Genomic DNA, 20,141 nt, shown 5'->3' with positions numbered 1-20,141 from the left:
TCACAGATGTCTGTGATGGGGATAGTGACCAAGCATGATTTCTTATCATTAAAAAGGTAGTGTATGTGCCACTTTTAATGTTACTGATAAGCTCTTGTATGACTTGGTCAGAATGTAAACGGTATTAACCAATGTCCTGGCCTAGCTATCACTTACCCATGCATCACTGAGTGCCACATGTGCCAGTCCTGGAATACACAGACCGGTGGGTCCTTCCCTTCAGCAACTTGAGTAGACTGTGGAAAGCAGGCATGTGAATGGGAGAGTGGAGAGATACTGGGATGGATTTCTGTGCAGGCACATCTTACACTGCATACAGGAAGGAAAATAGAAAACCTAAGCTTGTACTGGGTACAGAGAGGAAAACAGAAAACCTATCCAGACACAGGGTGAAGCCAGAGAAGCAACATAGAGAAGTTTGGGCAACTTATTAAAAATAAATTGCTAAAAAAAAAAATATATATATATATATAAATTGCTATTGTCAAACAGAAGGATCAAGAGAAGAGAGCCAAAGACATTTGAGCAGAAGGGGAATGAACTTTATGATTGAAGCCTTATATGTAGTGGGACAGTGAGAAAGAATGCTTGAAAGATAAAGAGAGCAGCCTGACCAGGCAGTGGTGCAGTAGATAGAGCATCGGCCTGGGACACTGAGGACCCAGGTTTAAAAACCTGAGGTCTCTGAGGTCGCCAGCTTGAGTACAGGGTCGCTGGCTTGAACATAGGATTGTAGACATGACCTCATGGTTGCTGGCTTGAACCCAAAGGTTGCTTGCTTGAAGCCCAAGGTCTCTGGCTTGAGGAAGTGTCACTGGCTCAGCTGGTGCCCCTGGTCAAAGCACCTATGAAAAAGCAGTCAATGAACAATTAAGGTGCCACAACTATGAGTTGATGCTTCTCATCTCTTTCCCTTCCCGTCTCTCTCTCTCTCTTGCTAAAAAAAAAAAGAAGAAAGATAAAGAGAACAGAAAGCCAACCCCAAAGGTTTTGTCTCATACCCTAAGGAATTTTACTTTATCCCATAGGGCAATTGTTTTTAAAAACAAAATTTTTTTAAATTTTTGTCTCTCGTAGGAAGTGTGCAGGTTGATTTATGGAGATATGATAAAAAAAGATTAAAATGTCTATTTGCATATTTGCAAGTCCATTTTTAACTTATATTTTTTAAAATGTATAATATCTACACTAGTAATTAATAAAATATGCCTATTGTGGGATGCATGCTCCACATTTTATTCTGCTAGAGGAAACAATCTGGAAACTATTGCTAATGAACTGGATGGTATCAGAAAGTCCTAAGCAGATCTGATTTGTAAGTTGGAAACTTTATTCTGGGAGTAGTGAATAGGTTAAGTTAACAACATGACAGTATAGCTTTCAAAGTCTTCATGTCTCGGATTCAAAATCCATCTCTTATTGTTTTGTGAACTTGAGAAAAGTGTTTACCCTTTCTGAACTTTAATGCCCTCTCTGTAAAATTAAGTACAATTCTCTAAAGGTTGTTATGTTTTTATGTATTTTATCCTATATAAAGAACCTGGTATGGGTAGGCACACAGTAAAGTGGTGTTATTACTGTTTCTAATGACAACACAATCATCATCATCTTCTTCTTCATCTTTATTAGGAGATAATGAGAATAAGCTAAGTCAGTAGTAATGGGGATAAAGAAGGAAGATTACATTTAATGCCAGAGATGTTAAGGAAAAATGTGGTAGAAGAGAAAGAGGAGTCAAAAATTATTCAGATTTCCAGCTTGTGTGACTAGGTGGTTTGGTGGTGCCTTTTCACTAAGACAAGGAATACAAATGAAGAACCAGGTTGTGAGGGAAGGAGGATGAATTTAGTTATGAAAGTGTTGTGTCCTGAGGTACCTTTGGGGTATTCAAGATGACATGTCCAGTTAGGCATTAAATATAAGAGAATGGTTCATAGAAAAAATAAAGGCGCACAAAAGTGGGGGAGTCTCAGCAAATGGGGTCATTGTTGAAGCAATGGCAGTGATAGATCACCCAGGAGAGCATACAGAACAGGCTTGTTAATTTTTTTAAATACATTACAAATATTTTATTTATATATGTGTGTACTTGTTTTCTTTCCCTCTGTTGAAAGGGTCTGCAGCATCCATCAGAATCTTAAAAGGATGTTTACATCCCAAAAAGGATGCACCTCTTCTTGTGAAGTGAGAAGAGGTTTCAGAGCAGAACCTTTAAGGACTACATATAATACACTATGTACTATTCTAGTCCTTGTTGCTTTTTTAACTTTAAGAGAGTCTTTCTAAGATTCTTTAGCCTTTACTTATATAAACAGAAGGATATTCATTACTTAGTCTTAGAGAGGTATTGATATACTTACACTACTAGCAATTACCAACTCTTGGTGCAAATGTTAAAACTGAATTTTATGAACAGAGTTCCTTGACTAACCTTTTAGGTTAGCAAATTTTAATATCCTTTGTTTTTTAGGGGTTTTTTTTTGTAAACCACACGGTACTATAAGTAGTAACTAGTTTCTATTATGCTGTTTATATTTATTTATTTATTAACAGAGAAAGGGACAGATAGGGGCAGACAGGAAGGGAGAGATAGAAGCATCAATTCTTTGTTGCGACACCTTAGTTGTTCATTGATTGCTTTCTCATATTGCCTTGACCGAGGGGCTACAGCACACTGAGTGACCCCGTATTCAAGCCAGTGACCTTGGGCTTCAAGCTGGAGACTTTTGGGCTCAAGCCAGCAGCCACGGGATCATGTCTATGATCCCACACTCAAGCCAGCAACCCTGCACTCAAGCTGGTGAGCCTGCGCTCAAGCCGGATGAGCCTGCACTCAAACTGTTGACCTCAAGGTTTCAAACCTAGGTCTTATGCATCTCAATCTGATTCTTTATCCACTACATCACTGCCTGGTTAGGCTCTTTCTTATGCTGTTTTTAAATATCCAAATTTTTATCAACAGAAATTTATATCCTCTCTCTATTCCTGTCTGTCTGTCCCTATCTATCCCTCTCTCTGACTCTCTCTCTCTGTCTCTGTAAAAAAATAAATAAATAAAAGTAAATAAATAAATAAATTTCTAATTTATATCTTATAAATTGCTTTTTATTTTTAACAGATGAAGGTTATTCTTTCACCACTGTTCTGTATTATGGAAACGAAGCTGCTCTTCTTATTTATGAAATGCTGTTCTTTTGTGTGGTGGACTTGGCTTGCCAAAATTTTATTTTAGCAGCCTTCCTTACATACCTACAACAAGAGGTAACATTTTAAATTCTTTCTGGGTTTCTTTTCAGAGAAATGTGTTGAAAGTAAATATTTATTTTCATAGCACAAAGTAACAGTGTCTACTTTCACTAGGAATTTATAAAGGTTTAGAATATAATTAACCTTACCAAAAAAAAAAAAAAGGAATAACATTTCAACCAGTGTCATTCTACACTTTCCATCAGGGTCAGTGAAGTGCTGGGGTCTTGTAGAGGGCGTAAGTTGCATGAGCAGAGGTGAAAGGAATCTAGTAGGAAGACACTTAAATTATCCATCTGCTAGATGCCAGATGTGAACAGTAATTAGAGTTGCATTCACCCTCTACAGGAGATGCTAACAGAACAAAAAGACAAACCTGGAGTCTAGCTCAGGGCTAGTTTAATTTAGACATTTTAATTGATTTGCATATTTAATTTTATTTATATATATATTTTATAATCCTGAATTGTTTTAATTTTTTTTCCAGATTTTTAGATTTATCCGTAATATTGTAGGACAGAAGAATTTGGCATCCAAAACACTGGTGGATCAAAGATTTTTGATTTAATTTATTGACTAGATAACTTAAAAGATGGAATATAATCATGACAAAAAGGCAGTCATGATTATCAGATTACTTTGCCATATTTTTTAAAATTTATAATATAAATTATCCTATTTTTATTTGTTTTTAATCTACAGAAAGATTTATTTTTATAATTTGTGCGTATAAAACTTTCTTTGTGAGTATATAATGTGGTAAAATGGAAAATACTGTTTTTTGTTATATATAATAGTTAATTCACTAACTCACAAATTAGCACTGACAGTGGGGCACAAAATATCTAAATGTTGCCTGACCTGTGGTGGTGCAGTGGGTAAAGTGTCAACCTGGAAACGCTGAGGTTGCCGGTTCAAACCCTGGGCTTGCCTGGTCAAGGCACATATGGGAGTTGATGCTTCCAGCTCCTCCCCCCTTCTCTCTCTCTGTCTCACTCTCCTCTCTAAAAATGAAAAAAAAAAAAAAATAAAAAAAATATCTAAATGTTGCTTTCAGCGTAACTCTTTTTAACAATCAGTTTCCATTTCCATCATTTATCTCTATAGATTATTTTTTAAACTGGGATTTGCCTGTGTTTTCTCACATTGAAAATATTTGATTCTAGATTCAAGCCTCGTGTTCAGTTTAATATTTTCTTGTTTTACATACTTTGTGGTTAAATAAATGTTGAAAAATATTTTCAAGTGTAATTAGAAAGTTAAAATTGTAGATTGCTAACTCAGTTTTCTCACCCTGTTTGGCAGTGGACTAATTTCCTATTGGACTAATAGGCATCTCAAGACATGGTATATATTTATTTCTTTGTATACCTGTATTTTTAGGTCATTATATTCTTCTCATGAAATATTATTTGCCTTTATTAAGCTATGTGTGACATTTTTCCCAATATAGTATTTTATACATTTTAATTACTTAACATTTTAAAGCACTATCAAAGTTTTGCTCTTCTGTTATGTTTAAAGATTGTAAATAACAAATAAACTGTAAGTTTATCATGTTATATTGACAAGGTTATTTAAAGCAAACTTAAGCTTCATAAGACACTAACTAGGCTTGTATTTTTTTAAAATAAGGAAAAAAATATTAGGATCCAAAATATACTTAATGTTAATTCTGAGCCATATGGCTAAATTTTTTCATTATATTATTTTTTCTTCATTATGCTCTTTAATAATCCTTTCATTATATACTGTGTACTTGAAAAGCACCTTGTATTTCAAGTATAATGATCATTAACTCCCACACTAACATTTCTTACTGCTTTCTATGTTAATACTTTGTAAATACTATTTATATTGTTTAATTAAAAACAAAATAAAATACTTAGTGTTTGTTTTTTGTTTGATTAATGTATCTTTCATGAAATAGCACTTAGGAATAAATACAGCATATTGAGGCAGAGGTCCTCAGCCATTGCCAAAGTTGAATCTTACACATTTCCCTGAATCTTGAGGATTGCTAAGGAGAAAGAAGGAAGGCTAGTAAGTCAAATATTTGAAACTGCACTTCCTGGAGGGTCCTATTACAAGAATCCCTTTATAAAAGCTGCAGAGATAAATACATACACTAGCATGGATTTTTAAAAGCAACCTGCACAGAAGCATATGAAAGAAATTCAACTCTTATTACACATATAAGAAATTAATATTACTGTGAATGTTTTTAAATGGAAATTAAAAAAATAGGATCAGTTGACTTACCAATTGATAAAGACATTTTTAAAAAATCATTCTATATTAGTTTTGTACAGTATTACTTTTTATTTTGGTTAGATATAGAAAGACATGTTCAGATTTTTATGAACTAAACTTTTGTTCACATTGCCATAGTTTAAATTTTATGATCACATGACTGATTTTCCACTGGATTTTTATCATCCTTGTCTATTTCTGTTGTATCAATGCACTGTATTTCTCATCTTGTATCCCTAATTTTTTCTGATTACTTAGAACCATTTGATAAGTCTCTGCATCATTTCATAATGAAACAAATTCTAGCTTCACCTAGAGATTCTTCACAAGCTGCTATGTGCTTTGTAGTCTCCCTAAAAATGCATAAGCCCTTAAAATAATTCTGCAGATCAACCTCACTGTTATGAGATGTTTATTTTGGTTACTTATCTTGAATTGTTGTCTTAACAAACTGTCTTTTGAGGCAGTACTGGTTACCTGAGTCGGGAAGCATTCAAAATGATCATTAACTCAGTGCTTGTAAACATGAAACATGCATCCTTTTTGTTGTCTGTAAATATTGACAAAAGCTGAAGGAAAATAAATTTAAGATGAACAGTGTAGCTTAATGGACAATGCACCAGATTTAGTAACAGAAGCCCTGGATTCAAATAAGAATTTTGCCCCTGTCACTTACTAGCTTTGGAATGTTAAACCAAGTCATTTGGTATCTATGAGCTTCATTCTGCGTCTCTGCAATGGAAATAGTAGCCTTTGCTTACCACTTTATTAAAGTAGACTTATAATAGTGAATAAATCTAAATACTGCAATTCTGTTTTTAGTTTAAAACTACTGCCTCCAAATATATTTTTATTTTGCTAATAAATTAAGTATATGATACTAAGACTCAGATTATTGTTATCATTAAGTGACCAGTAAAAATATCTGAGCCTCCACTTCCGCCACTCCAGCCTCACCGGGAAAGGGCCCTGGTCAGTCACAGCCATTGTTAAAAGGAGGCACGAAGGAGCTATCATCACATCGTGTGCTTCATGGTACAGATCAGAAAAAAGGGAGGAGAATGGAATATTTTCCTTGGGAGAGTTTCATTTGCTAATTTATTCAAACAACACTTTTACCTCTTCCCACTCCCCAGCTACTCAGAAAGTTCTCATAGTAGTTAGTAGAGGAAATCTGAAAAGTGCTATAACCACCAGGGTGTGATACGGGGAAAGCTTTAACTATGCATCTGTGGTCATCAGGGCTTTGACCTGAAAAAAGTGGTATTTGATCTAAGATTTAAAGATAAGTGCAGTCAAAGCAAGGAATAGTAGTATATCCTCTGAGATGAAATACGTGGTAGTTGTGGCAGGTGGTTTGAATATAGAATATGTATACAGGGGTGGGCAAAAGTAGGTTTACAGTTTATTCTTATTTATTATTGTATTATTTATTTGGATTTCTTTTTCCATATGAACAACTTTAAACTTACATTAGCCCACCCCTGTATTTGTTTTAAAATTTTTTTGTATACTCTGGTGTTTTCACATCTTAAAATTTTTTTTCTGACTCTAAAGACAGTCCTACTTGGACTAGCCAGTGTTTAGAGTTCACGACGAGCCTAGCCAGGAGCATGCTTTTGATGCAAACTAACCAATCCAGATTCATATCTACTCTGTCTGGCCCATGTACCCAGGAGATAATATTCCTCTGCCAACATCATCCCGGGATCAGGTACCGGGCAGTTAGAGACCACTCCTATAGCTTAAAGCCTGCTGTAATTATTCAAGATAGCCAATCCTAAATTGTTCCTCTCTGCCCTGCCTTACCTTTTCTGCAGAATGCAGAAACGACCCTGTGGCCTAGGCTGTCCCCTCACTCCTGTCCCTCTGCTTCCTGACCAACACTGGTGCTTCTCCAAGTGACTCTGTGTGGCGTGGGATACCTCCTGTTTCTTTGTCAACTCTTGTGGCCCCACCTGACTGACCATTACATTAAAAAGACAGAACACTCCTAGCGTGCGGAGGACCCGGGTTCGATTCCCCGCCAGGGCACACAGGAGAAGCGCCCATTTGCTTCTCCACCCCTCCGCCGCGCTTTCCTCTCTGTCTCTCTCTTCCCCTCCCGCAGCCAAGGCTCCATTGGAGCAAAGATGGCCCGGGCGCTGGGGATGCCTCTGTGGCCTCTGCCTCAGGCGCTAGAGTGGCTCTGGTCGCAACATGGCGACGCCCCAGAGGGGCAGAACATCGCCCCCTGGTGGGCAGAGCGTCTCCCCTGGTGGGCGTGCTGGGTGGATCCCGGTCGGGCGCATGCGGGAGTCTGTCTGACTGTCTCTCCCTGTTTCCAGCTTCAGAAAAATGAAAAGAAAAAAAAAAAAAAAAAAGAACACTGCATTTTGGGGGTTTTGGAGAAAGATGAAGTTGGAAAGAACAACTGAATTATGAAAGATTTTTACATCTTAAAAATGTATTTATGGAAAGTTTAAGCTACGTTCACCAGCCTACCTGCACGTAAATACTTCAGCACCTCTAAGAGTGAGTGAAAAGACAGATGAGCAAGAGGGATTTTCCACACTCAAATTTTTCTGAAATGATCAGTCTGTGATCTAGGAGACTGGCATGTTTCGCCGCTCCCACCCTTTGCTGGCTGTATTGCCTATAAGAGAGGCAACAAATAGAGGCTGAGAACACAGAATCTGAACCGGATTGCCTGTTTTCAAGTACTGGCTCCACCACTTACTAGCTGGGTGTTTGGAGCAAGTCACTTACCTCCCTGTGACTACATTTTCTCATCTGTAAAAGGGAATAATAGTACCTACCTCACAGAGTTATTGGGGAGATTAAGTAAGTTAATGAATGAGTATACAGTGCTTAGAAGAGTGCCTGGCACATAATAAATGCTATGTGTTAGCTAGGTAGTGGTGGAGGGGGTAGTACTAGTACTAAGTCCCATTAATGCTTAATTCTGAAAGATCCATGTTTGGAGCCCGCATTAAGACACTGTCACATTGCTGGGAGTCACTTCACTGTCACAAGGGTGTCATGTAGTGCAGTGAGAAAAGGATGGTTTTTGAATGGTCAATTGAATATCACAATGGGAAGATCTCTACCCTTGTGTCACAAAAATCAATTCCAGGTAAATGGTAGATACAAATATGAAAGGTTAAATGATAAAGCTCAGGGGTCCCCAAACTACGGCCCGTGAGCTGCATGCAGCCTCCTGAGGTCATTTATCTGGCCCCCACCGTACTTCTGGAAGGCGCACCTCTTTCATTGGTGGTCAGTGAGAGGAGCATAGTTCCCATTGAAATACTGGTCAGTTTGTTGATTTAAATTTACTTGTTCTTTATTTTAAATATTGTATTTGTTCCCGTTTTTGTTTTTTTTTTTTACTTTAAAATAAGGTTTGTGCAGTGTGCATAGGGATTTGTTCATAGTTTTTTTATAGTCCGGCCCTCCAACGGTCTGAGGGACAGTGAACTGGCCCCCTGTGTAAAAAGTTTGGGGACCCCGATAAAGCTTCTAGAAGATAAGATATTTATGACTATTGTGTATGGCCAAGATTTCTTAAACAAGATCCCAAAATGACCAACCTTAAAAGAAAATATTGGTAGGTTGAAGTTTGCATTCTACATAAAATTTACACTTACAAGTAATCACATTAAATGTAAATCTTCTATTTACATTGAAATTAGGAAATCTGTAAAATATACCATTAAAAGAATGATAAGGCAAACCTAAATGAGAAAAAAAATATATTTAAAAATATCTGTGTAGCCTGACTGGGTGGTGGTGCAGTAGATAGAGCATTGGACTGGGATGCGGAGGACCCAGGTTCGAGACCCCAAGGTCGCCAGCTTGAGCGCGGACTCATCTGGTTTGAGCAAAGCTCACCAGCTTGGACCCAAGGTTACTGGCTTGAGCAAGGGGTTACTCGGTCTGCTGAAGGCCCACGGTCAAGGCACATATGAGAAAGCAATCAAAGAACAACTGAGGTGTCGTAACAAAAAAATGATGATTGATGCTTCTCATCTCTCTTTGTTCCTGCCTGTCCGTCCCTATCTATCCCTCTCTGACTAAAAAAAAAACAAAAAAAACAAAAAAAAAACTGCATTTCCATCCAGAAAAAAAATTAATCAAATCAGTAAGGAAAAAACAACAACCTAATATAAAAATAGGCAAAAGACTGAAGATACATCTCAAAAAAGGCTTTCCAAATGGTTAATAAGCACATATAAGTACTCAGCCTTAGTCATCATGGGATTGCAAAATAAAATCAAGATACCACTCACTACAAAACCACCAAAACAGCTAAAATTTTAAAACTTAGAATACTAAGTGTTGATAACAACCAGAACAAATGAACTTTCACAGTATATTACGTAAGTGAGCTATTTAGTCCTAACCTGTCACTTTCAACTGGACTATTTTGTTAGTATCTTAAAGACATAGAGAGTTGGCTCTGTGTTTGATGGAAGCAACAGTGACAGCAGATGGCAGTAGAGAGCACACTAAACTCATCAGGTTTTCCTTAGGGTGGTCAATTCACTGACGCAGAGCCCAGGGAACACCGTGCTCCCTCCCCCTCACGTCCCTGCCTGTCACCACACCTCACGTGTATTGTCCCTCCCCTTACTCAACAGCATTGGGCAGCTCAGATGATAAAGTGTACAGCACTATATGTAGTGCTGAGCTTTTTCAGTTCAGGTTTGGGAACTGAATGCTAAAAATAGAAACTGTCAACATAAAATTTTCTAAACCTGTAAGAAACTTTAATGACTTTATTTGAGCCAAACTGTGGACAATTGCTGAGAAGCAAAGTCCCAATGGACTGAGAAAGTGCTCTGGAAAATGGCGGTGAAGCGCACATGTATGTACAAACTTATACATGTGGAAAACTTCTCTTGTTATCTTGGTTAATATGGAAGCCTCACTTATAGTAAAACAAACTCTAAGAGAACCTAAGAGAAGACAGTAGGCTTTCAGGACTCTGAAACCATATTGCATTCGGTGAAGGTTTAAAGTTGCCACATTAAAATATATGTCTAACATACAGTATTAACATATAGTAGTATGTTATATATGATGTACTGTAAAGCCAGTAGCCACGGCCACCATCAGAGCCACCTGGCCAATGCAGGTTCACATTAGATTTTGACAGATGGTAATGAAACAATGGAGTCAAGAACTGGTGGGCTGTAAGGCTAGGAGCCACCATCGTGGCCATTCACATGCAGGTTCCCATTGAATTCGGGCAGACAGTAAAGAAATGGAGGGGTCTGAGGATGATGGGCCATTCAGTTTATTGGTGTCTCACCAAGACAGGCAAGCCACAAGAGAAGACAAGGGAAAAAAAAGCAGGTTTTCCCGTGAAGGGCAATGGATCAGGGAGGCCCCTGCAATGGTGATAGCAGGAACCGAGAGAGCAAGCTCCTGGTCTGCCCCACTTTATAGTATAGAAATCAAAACCTTTAATCCAATATACAAACAAGGAAGTCTCTGATACAAAGTCACTTATCTGAGGCATAATGGGATTCCTCATGAGAGTGCACCACCCCACATCATGCAATCAGTCAAGGGTGTGGGGAAAAGCTTAGTCTTAAAACTAAGCCTTAGGCCAGAGGTCCCCAAACTTTTTACACAGGGGGCCAGTTCACTGTCCCTCAGACCGTTGGAGGGCCGGACTATAAAAAAACTATGAACAAATCCCTATGCACACAGCACATATCTTATTTTAAAGTAAAAAAACAAAACGGGAACAAATACAATATTTAAAATAAAGAACAAATAAATTTTATTTTTATTTATTTATTTATTTTTAATTATAATTTTATTTTTTTAATGGGGCGACATCAATAAATCAGGTTACATATATTCAAAGATCAACAAGTCCAGGTTATCTTGTCTTTCAATTATGTTGCATACCCATCACCCAAAGTCAGATTGTCCTCTGTCACCTTCTTATCTAGTTTTCTTTGTGCCCCTCCCCCTCCCCCTTTCCCTCTCCCTTTCCCCCCTCCCCCCGTAACCACCACACTCTTATCAATGTCTCTTAGTTTCACTTTTATGTCCCACCTACGTATGGAATAATGCAGTTCCTGTTTTTTTCTGATTTACTTATTTCACTTCGTATAATGTTATCTAGATCCCACCATTTTGCTGTAAATGATCCAATGTCATCATTTCTTATGGCTGAGTAGTATTCCATAGTGTATATGTGCCACATCTTCTTTATCCAGTCGTGTATTGACGGGCTTTTTGGTTGTTTCCATGTCCTGGCCACTGTGAACAATGCTGCAATGAACATGGGGCTGCATGTGTCTTTACGTATCAATGTTTCTGAGTTTTTGGGATATATACCCAGTAGAGGGATTGCTGGGTCATAAGGTAGTTCTATTTTCAGTTTTTTGAGGAACCACCATACTTTCTTCCATAATGGTTGTACTACTTTACATTCCCACCAACAGTGTATGAGGAAGAACAAGTAAATTTAAATCAACAAACTGACCAGTATTTCAATGGGAACTATGGATCTGCTTTGGTTAATGAGATAGTCAATGTGCTCCTCTCCTGACCACCAATGAAAGAGGTGCCCCTTCCGGAAGCGCAGCGGGGGCCAGATTAATGGCCTCAGGAGGCCGCATGCAGCCCGCGGGCCGTAGTTTGGGGACCCCTGCCTTAGGCTATAACGACTCGACTTGCTTACAGCCTGTCCCCCACACCCAATACAAACTCTAAGCGAGCAAACATATACATTATATTTACACTTATTTGACCAACATTCCACCCCTTTGCTCACTTCATAATCTAAACCACAAGTATCTTCCATGATGGTCACTGTGCAGGGAGTGGGGTACATTGCATAAACAGAAACAGTACCGACTACAGCAATAGGATTAACAAGTCAAAAGCTATAGGCGAAATAAGACAGCTGTCAGTGGCACCAAGAGAGGCAAATCTTTTCCCTCTGGCAGAATACAGGCCAGAATTTTGTCTGCAGACAGCACCATAGCTGGTACCAGAGGCCGCCCTGAGCGGGCATACCAAACCTTATTGGCCAATACACCAGCATCTGCTGTGTAGTAAAATAGGAGAACTCATTATTGGCCATAAAGAAATTACAAAGGTGCCCTTCATAATGCTATCTCCTTGAGCACTCAAGGGATAATACACTTCAACCTTAGGTGGCCAGGTGCTGGTTGCCCAAGGGGTTAACTGCCGGGGTCCAGACCCGGGGGAAAAGGATCCAGGGGTCCCACAGGAAGAGACGGCGTCGGCGTCGGCATGAATCGAGTGAGAGAGCCGCCGAATTCTTTTCTTTCTCTTTATTCTCCAGTTAGCATTTACTGCCAGGCATCTCTGCTAAATGCTGGTCTAGCTTTCTTTTTATGCACACACACTAAGTTACAATCACATGGTATTCAGAATACATTGATTAATCATTGTTTTTGTTTCACTATGGTTACATTTTCTAGGTAACAGTTAATTCATTTCTATAAACTGTAAGTCATTCAAAGTACAATTATACAATAACTTGAACAGCAATAACAATGTTGATACAAACTTCCAAAAGGTCAGTACTGATTAATAACTCTACCTTGTCTAGGATACTATTGTCTAGTCAAATTTTATTTATTACTATATTCATACACTAATTAAGTTCTAACTTTACTTTTCTCAGAGTGTTCCACCACCTGCAGGTCAGGTATGCAAGAAGAATGGAAAGTTTCTTTATTCTACCACGTGAGAAGACTAGGGAGGAAAAGTGATGAATTAAGTGAAGGCTGAAAGGTGCTCTGTGTATAGTTACTGTTTCCTACCTATTCATAAGTCACAATCTATTCTTTCTAACATGATTAATAAGAAGAAATTCTCCTACCAACTTAACCCTTTATGAGGGATATCATAGCCAGCCTCTTATGTCTATGAGCTCAGTTCAAGGGGCTTACAGGCTTTTCTGTGGAACTCACACCCTCTGTCTCATTTCCAAAGAAATTACTATGAATCTACAGGGAAAGCACGGTACTATTATCCCTGTGCCATAAATGATAGCACACACCCAGAAAAGGGGGGATATAAGGCCAGATTAATTCAAAAAGGTCAAAAGGGGGAAGTATCGTTGTGCCTCTCCTCTGCGGTGACTTTGTCAACCCGCAGCTGTTAGTCTTCACTGCGGTGACTATATTAACCAGCAGCCATTGGTCTTATTCTGCTGTGACTTTGTCAACCAGCAGTTGTGGATCTTCTTCTGCTGTGACCTTGTTAGCCAGCACTAGTGGATCGGCTCCCGACAGTTAACTGGAGGTCCACCTCTAGCCCTCCTCCCCATGGTGCCAACAAGGCCACCCATCTCATATGGGGGGGCCTGTACAGCCCAGGGCCAAATCCATCGAAGCCGTTGTCCTTTAAGAAGAGCTGTTGGGGCAGGCAAGAGCATGTTGCCCTGCTGTCCAAAACCTGGCTTGAGTAAAATGTCCTTGGTGTGTATCTGCAACTGAATGGGGGCAGCTGCCTGATGCAGGGGGGCGTCTACTGGAGCTGGGCGCCCCCGTCGAGGTCTCTCATTCAAAATCCACAGTACTGTCCATAAGCGGCGTGTCCATCCAGTAAGAGAGCCGGTGCCCCCCTCCTGTCGCAGTCCATTATACCGCTCAATGATACCAGCAGCCTGGGGGTGGTAGGGAACATGGTACTTCCAGTTCACCCCCAGCTTTTGAGCCCATTGCCTCACCATTGAACCAGTGATGTGGGTACCATTGTCACTTTCAACGACCAGCGGTCACCCATATGCAGCACTCAGGTGGTCCAGAGCCTGTATGACTGCCCTCTGGTCAGGGTTATAGGCGGGGTAAGCAGCAAGCAGACTGGTGGCAGTATCTACACAAGTGACTGCACACTGGTACCCTTCTGACTTTTGTAAGGGTCCAATGATGTCTATCTGCTATCATGTCAATAGAATATGACCCCTCTGAATCTGTCCAGGCGACACTAGTGGTCTCCAAGGGTGCTCCTTGGAACATACTGCACATTGCTCACAGGCTGCAAGTACCTCTGCATAGGACACAGGCAAGTTCCAAGCCTTAACCGTAGCCCACATAGTTTTCTGTCCCGCATGGAGCAGGCGCCGGTGAAGCCACTGTGCCACATCACCTGCAGGTGCAGTCTCTAACCATCGCACTCTTGCCAACGTGTCTGCCTCATCATTCCCAGGATGGGCTAGAGGGGCATGCCCCATGACATGATACACTGTCACCTGCTTCTGGTGTCCTATTTCTCATAAGTCCTGCCACATGGCCTGACCCCATAGTGGACGGTGCATTACCATCCACTGGTTAATGTGCCAAGTAGCAATCCAAAGGGTCAGTTCATGATAGACAGCCCAGCAGTCAGTATAGATCACCAGAGGTAAAGGTTCATTATGGGCAACTAGCCAAACAGCTCTTAATTCTGCCCATTGGCTGCTTTGGCCTGTACCCATGTCCATCCAAATAGTCTCAGTGGCCGGATGGAAGGCGATAGCCGTCCATTTGGCAGGTTGGCCCCTGCTGGAACCATCAGTATACCAAGCATTCTCGGGGATGGGCACCTGCCCCTTCTGGTAGAGACTGACTTCAGGCTCTGCCTCCTGAGCCCCAGTTGCACCTGTCTCTAAGGTAGCATAGGTGAATGGACCCAAGACTTCCTGCAGTTCTGCCCTCAATGGGCTGGTGCTAAGAGCACAGCGTTGTTGCAGATAGGCAACCCACTTAGCCAGGGTGGACATTTGGGCCACACCACTACGTGGTTTGGTCGCCTAATCTCTCACCCATCCTGCAATAGGGTATGTTGTCTTGACTGTAACTGGTGTTGTGGTTGTAATACTCTCAGTGGCCAGAAGGGCAGCATACACAGCTGCCAGCTGCTTCTCCACTAATAAGTAACAAACTTCAGCACCTTTCCACAATTGGGACCAAAACCCAATAGGTTGCCATAAGCGCTATGTCCATTGCCACAAGCCCCATCCAAACCCCTCCGAGGTTACATGAACATCAAGCTCATAGGGCCTGGCAGGATCAAACACATTCAAGGCCTGTGCCACCTTGACAGCTCTCTTAATAGCTGCAAATGAACCTTGCACCTGCTCAGTCCAATCCCAGCGAACCCCCTTTCGAATAAGGTTGTACAAGGGGCATAATAACTGAGCCAAATGGGGTATAAATGCTTGCCAATACCCCAACAAACCTAAGATTCCTGTAACTGTTTTACCGTAGTGGGCACGGGGTATGCTTGAATCTTATCTATAACTGCGTCAGGGATAACTTTTGTCTTACCTGACCAAACAACTCCCAAGAATTTAACAGATAACCCAGGTCCTTGTAATTTGTTCTCGTTAACGGCCCAGCCACATGCTTTCAAGTGAGATAGCAGGGTAGGGACTGCTTGCTCCAATTTGGAAGAGAATCACTAGTTAGCATAATATCATCAATATAATGGTACATGCGAACTGCCTCTGGCTGTTTCCATTTAGACAGGTCAGCAGCCACCAGCCCATGGCACAAGGTGGGGCTATGCAAATAGCCCTGGGATAACACTGTAAAGGTCCATTTTCTCCCTTCCCAACTGAAGACAAATTGGTCTTAACTCTCTGCGGCTTTATCAATAAAGAAAAAAGCATTGGCCAAGTCTGCCACAAAGTGGTATGTCCCCAACTCATGGCTTAGCTGATCCATCATGTTAGCTATTGAGGGAACAGCAGTGTGCAAAGGGGGAACAACTTTATTAAGTTCCCTGTAATCTATTGTCATTCTCCAGGTTCCATCTGCTTTGCGCACAGGCCATACTGGGGAGTTGTAAGGACTGTGTGCTGGCCGGATGATCCCCACCTTTTCTAGTTCGAGGATTGTCCCTGTGACTTCTTCATAACCACCTGGCAGGCGGTACTGCTTGGTGTTAGTCACACGCCGAGGGATGGGTAATTGCAAAGGGGAATGTGATGCATGTCCCCGCAATACTGCCTTCACAACCCTGATCCGCAGCCGGAACTCCCCAGCTGTAGTTTCCAACCACAGTCCTTGCAAGACATCTACCCCCAAAATATATTCAGAAATAGGAGATACATACACCTTATATGGCTTAGGAGGCAGTCTCCGTATCCCCAATGGAATAGTTATTGGCTTCACTTAAACAGTTTGGCCCCCATAACCATCAATGGCCACTGGGGTCCCAGCAAACTGCCCTGGGTTCCCATAGAGGAGGGAACATTCTGCACCTGTATCCACCAAGGCCAACACCCGTTGTACATTGGAAGGGGACCAGTGGATAGCCAGTTCCACGTGTGGCCTCCGGTCCCCGCCCACCCCCGTTAGACGGGTCCCCCGGCCCTTTTCCTATTCAAACTGGTACAATGGGTCTTGGGAGTTCCCCTCTCCCTCGGCTGTCTCTATCATATAATCTTGCAACCGAGCTGTGCGCGCACCAAACATTTTATTGGTAGCTGCCGGGGCCTTTCGTCTCAGTGGCTGGAACTTCTGTTCTGGTTTAAGCTGCCACCAAAGCTCCAAAAGAATTTTATTAGACTGGCCATCCAATTTCCCCTTATCTGCTCCAGCCGCAATCAAGTCTACCCACATCTGCATTTGGGTAACCTTTACAGGCCTGTTTCCCTTGCTAGTTGGGGGGGAAACATAGGCAGCAGCCCTCACTGCTTTATGATCCCAAGCGGCCTCCAGCTCTCCCAAATCTGCTACCATCTCTGTAACTGCATTGATGGGCTGCCCCACATAGGGGCCCAAGATAGCCACAAGTGACCCAAAAAGGGCTGACGGAATGCTAGCAAGGACAAATTCTCTCATTTTTGCCATAAACACTTCCTCGTCTGGCCCACGGGACCCAGGGTTGAAAACAGCATTCTTCATACCTAGTTCCCGAAGAACTTTACTAACTCACTGTAGCACTGCCACCGACTCATTGCTCCTGGCAATTCTCCAGCATTCTGCCAGACCATACGAATGGCAGCCATCACCCATTCTAATAGGGTATGGTCTCCTGGATTGCCATGGCAGTTCTGAAGACGCTGCCTCAAGGAAGAGGGTGTGGTAATGGCAGCCAATTTCTCCATCTCCGCTCCGGAGAGTATGATGCCATCCACCCCTATATTCCATAATCGTAGTAACCAGGTTACCAGAGATTCAGTAGGTTTCGGCCTAAATTGTGCCCCCAACTCCATCAGCTCTGCTGGGTATAGGGCCGGACCACAGAGTGTTCCATTACCTGGGCAGGAGGCTGTGGCTGCCCCTGAGGGACTCTTTGTTGCTGGGTGTAAAGCCAGTAGCTAGGGCGACCATCACAGCAGCCTGGCCCATGCAGGTTCACATTGGATTTGGACAGACGGTAAAGAAACAACGGAGCCAAACACTGATGAGCCATCTTCTTTAACCCTAGCTTGCACCCAACGGGCAAGTAAAAACACACATTGGGCTCCAAAACCCACTCACATTCAGTGCTCACAAAGCTACTGACTTATCCGAGTTTCCTAGAATCAAAGGTTTCTAGCTCACCAGCCTTATTCACCTCTGTTCCCCATCCCCTACCTTCTCCCTACACAAACTCTGCACAAACTGGCTTCTTACTCAACACTCCGCCATCTTGGCTGCTTCTCCTGGCCTACTCTATGTGGCCTTTCTCTGCTCTCTGCTCTGCTCTCTCCTCTATTCTCAGGAACCAAGAGTGTAAGCTCCTGTTCTGCCCCTATTTTATAGTGTAGAAATCCAAACCTTTAATCCAATATACAAAATAGAGAAGTCTCTAATACAAAGTCACTTATCTGGGGCTTGATGGGATTGTACCGCCCCACATAAAAAAGGGTGGGAAAGGCTTAATCCCAAAACCAAGCCCCAGGCTACAAGGATCTGCCTGCCCACAGCACACAGAGACACACATCAATATCACCTGGGCAACGGCCTCCACGTGGGCAGCGCCATCTTTAACAAAGTGAGCATAATATATTTTATCTGCCCAACAATCCACCCCTATGCTCACTTTACTACCCACAATCTACACCACTGGCATCCCTGTGCAAGGAAATTAGGCACATTACACAAATTACAACAGCACAAATCATACAGTTTCAACAATCACAAAGGTACACTTCACCAGTCTGAGCACTTAGCCCAAAGTGCAAAATGTCTTCGGTCTTCTTTCTAGCCATGGGAAAAGCTTCCCGGGGCAAGGGAGTGCTTCCAGCAAAGCCACCCTCCACCCCGATCAGGGTATTTCACATTGTCCAAAATCCATAAGTCCGTTCAACAAAGGAGTCAGTGCCCACTGCGGTTGTAGTCCAGGAAATCAGTCCACGCACATAGGGTGTCAGCCACCCCCCTCATCCCTGCCGTCCTCGCAGGTCTTACACTGTCCCAAAGAGGAGCATGTGGCGTCCAGCCCTATGTCCCAAAATCACAGACCTACCAGGGCCGTAGTAGGTGCTGCTTCCAGCTGGGCTTTCACCTTCTGGAGACTGTAGATTGCAACTCCAGCCTGATTCTCCTCATCTTCCAAAGAGGAACTGAAAACACCAGCTCCCACTGTCGGGCTTGCAGCCACAGCCTGGCCTCAGCCCTGGCCCTGGCCTCCTGCCGCTGCTGGCTCTCCACAATATCCAGGGCAATCTACAACTCACAAATTTGTGAATCCTCCTCCAGCAACTGCTCCATTTCCAGGCGAATCTCGCAAACCTGGTCAGGCTCCTCCTCCTCCAGTGCTTTCTTCAGCCCCAGGGTCAGCATCTCTTTCTCTCCCACATTTGCTCCAGCTCTTTCCACTGCTCGGTTTGCAGGTCCCGGGCAGCCTCTTCCATAGAGCTCGTGGTTTCCTTACTCATGGCTGTAAAAATCAGCCAGTTTACGGCCCCCAAAAGGACAGCCATGGGGAACCATAACACCAGCTAGTCCTCTACTCCACTACTCAAAGGTGGCAGTGGCTCCTTGCCGATCTGTATCAAATCCTGCCACAGACTACGCCAAATGTAAAGCCAGGAGCCACCATCGTGGCTATTCACATGCAGGTTTGCATTGAATTCGGACAGTCGGTAAAGAAACAATGGAGCCAAAAACTGATGAGCCATCTTCTTTGATCCTAGCTTGCACCCGGCGGGCAAGTAAAAACACACACTGGGCTCCAAAACCCACTCACATTCAGTGCTCACAAAACTACTGACTTATCCGAGTTTCCTAGAATCAAAGGTTTCTAGCTCACCAGCCTTATTCACCTCTGTTCCCCATCTCCTTCCTTATCCCAGATACAAACTCTGCACAAACTGGCTTCTCACTCAACACTCTGCCATCTTGGCTGCTTCTCCTGGCCTACTCCACGTGACCTTTCTCTGTCCCTATTTTATAGTGTAGAAATCCAAACCTTTAATCCAATATACAAAATAGGGAAATCTCTAATACAAAGTCACTTATCTGGGGCATGATGGGCTTGTACCACCCCACATCAAAAAGGGTGGGAAAGGCTTAATCCCAAAACCAAGCCCTAGGGTACAAGGATTCTGTCTGTCCACAGCACACAGAGACACACATTAATATCACCTGAGCAATGGTGTCAGGCAGATAAAATGTATTATGCTTACTTTGTTAAAAATAGCGCTGCCCACGTGGAGGCTGTTGCCCAGGTGATATTAATGTGTG

The 20,141-nt window shown here is 42.2% G+C and overlaps 1 protein-coding gene across 1 annotated transcript in view; it reads left to right on the top strand.

Moving 5' to 3' along the window:
* TMEM67 (transmembrane protein 67) overlaps positions 1-4,303 on the top strand; it is a 76,282-nt gene extending 71,979 nt beyond the window's left edge. Inside the window, exons 27-28 of the mRNA XM_066266062.1 lie at positions 3,119-3,261; positions 3,734-4,303. Of these exons, the coding sequence (XP_066122159.1) occupies positions 3,119-3,261; positions 3,734-3,814 (224 nt within the window). The 3' untranslated portion in view covers positions 3,815-4,303. The remainder of the gene's footprint in view (positions 1-3,118; positions 3,262-3,733) is intronic.
* The last annotated feature ends 15,838 nt before the right edge of the window (positions 4,304-20,141 follow it).

Source organism: Saccopteryx bilineata, chromosome 3 (genome assembly GCF_036850765.1).
Source record: "Saccopteryx bilineata isolate mSacBil1 chromosome 3, mSacBil1_pri_phased_curated, whole genome shotgun sequence".
Taxonomy (NCBI): Eukaryota; Metazoa; Chordata; class Mammalia; order Chiroptera; family Emballonuridae; genus Saccopteryx; species Saccopteryx bilineata.
Note: the sequence above shows the minus strand (reverse complement) of the source record. Positions and strands in the feature narration are given on the sequence as shown.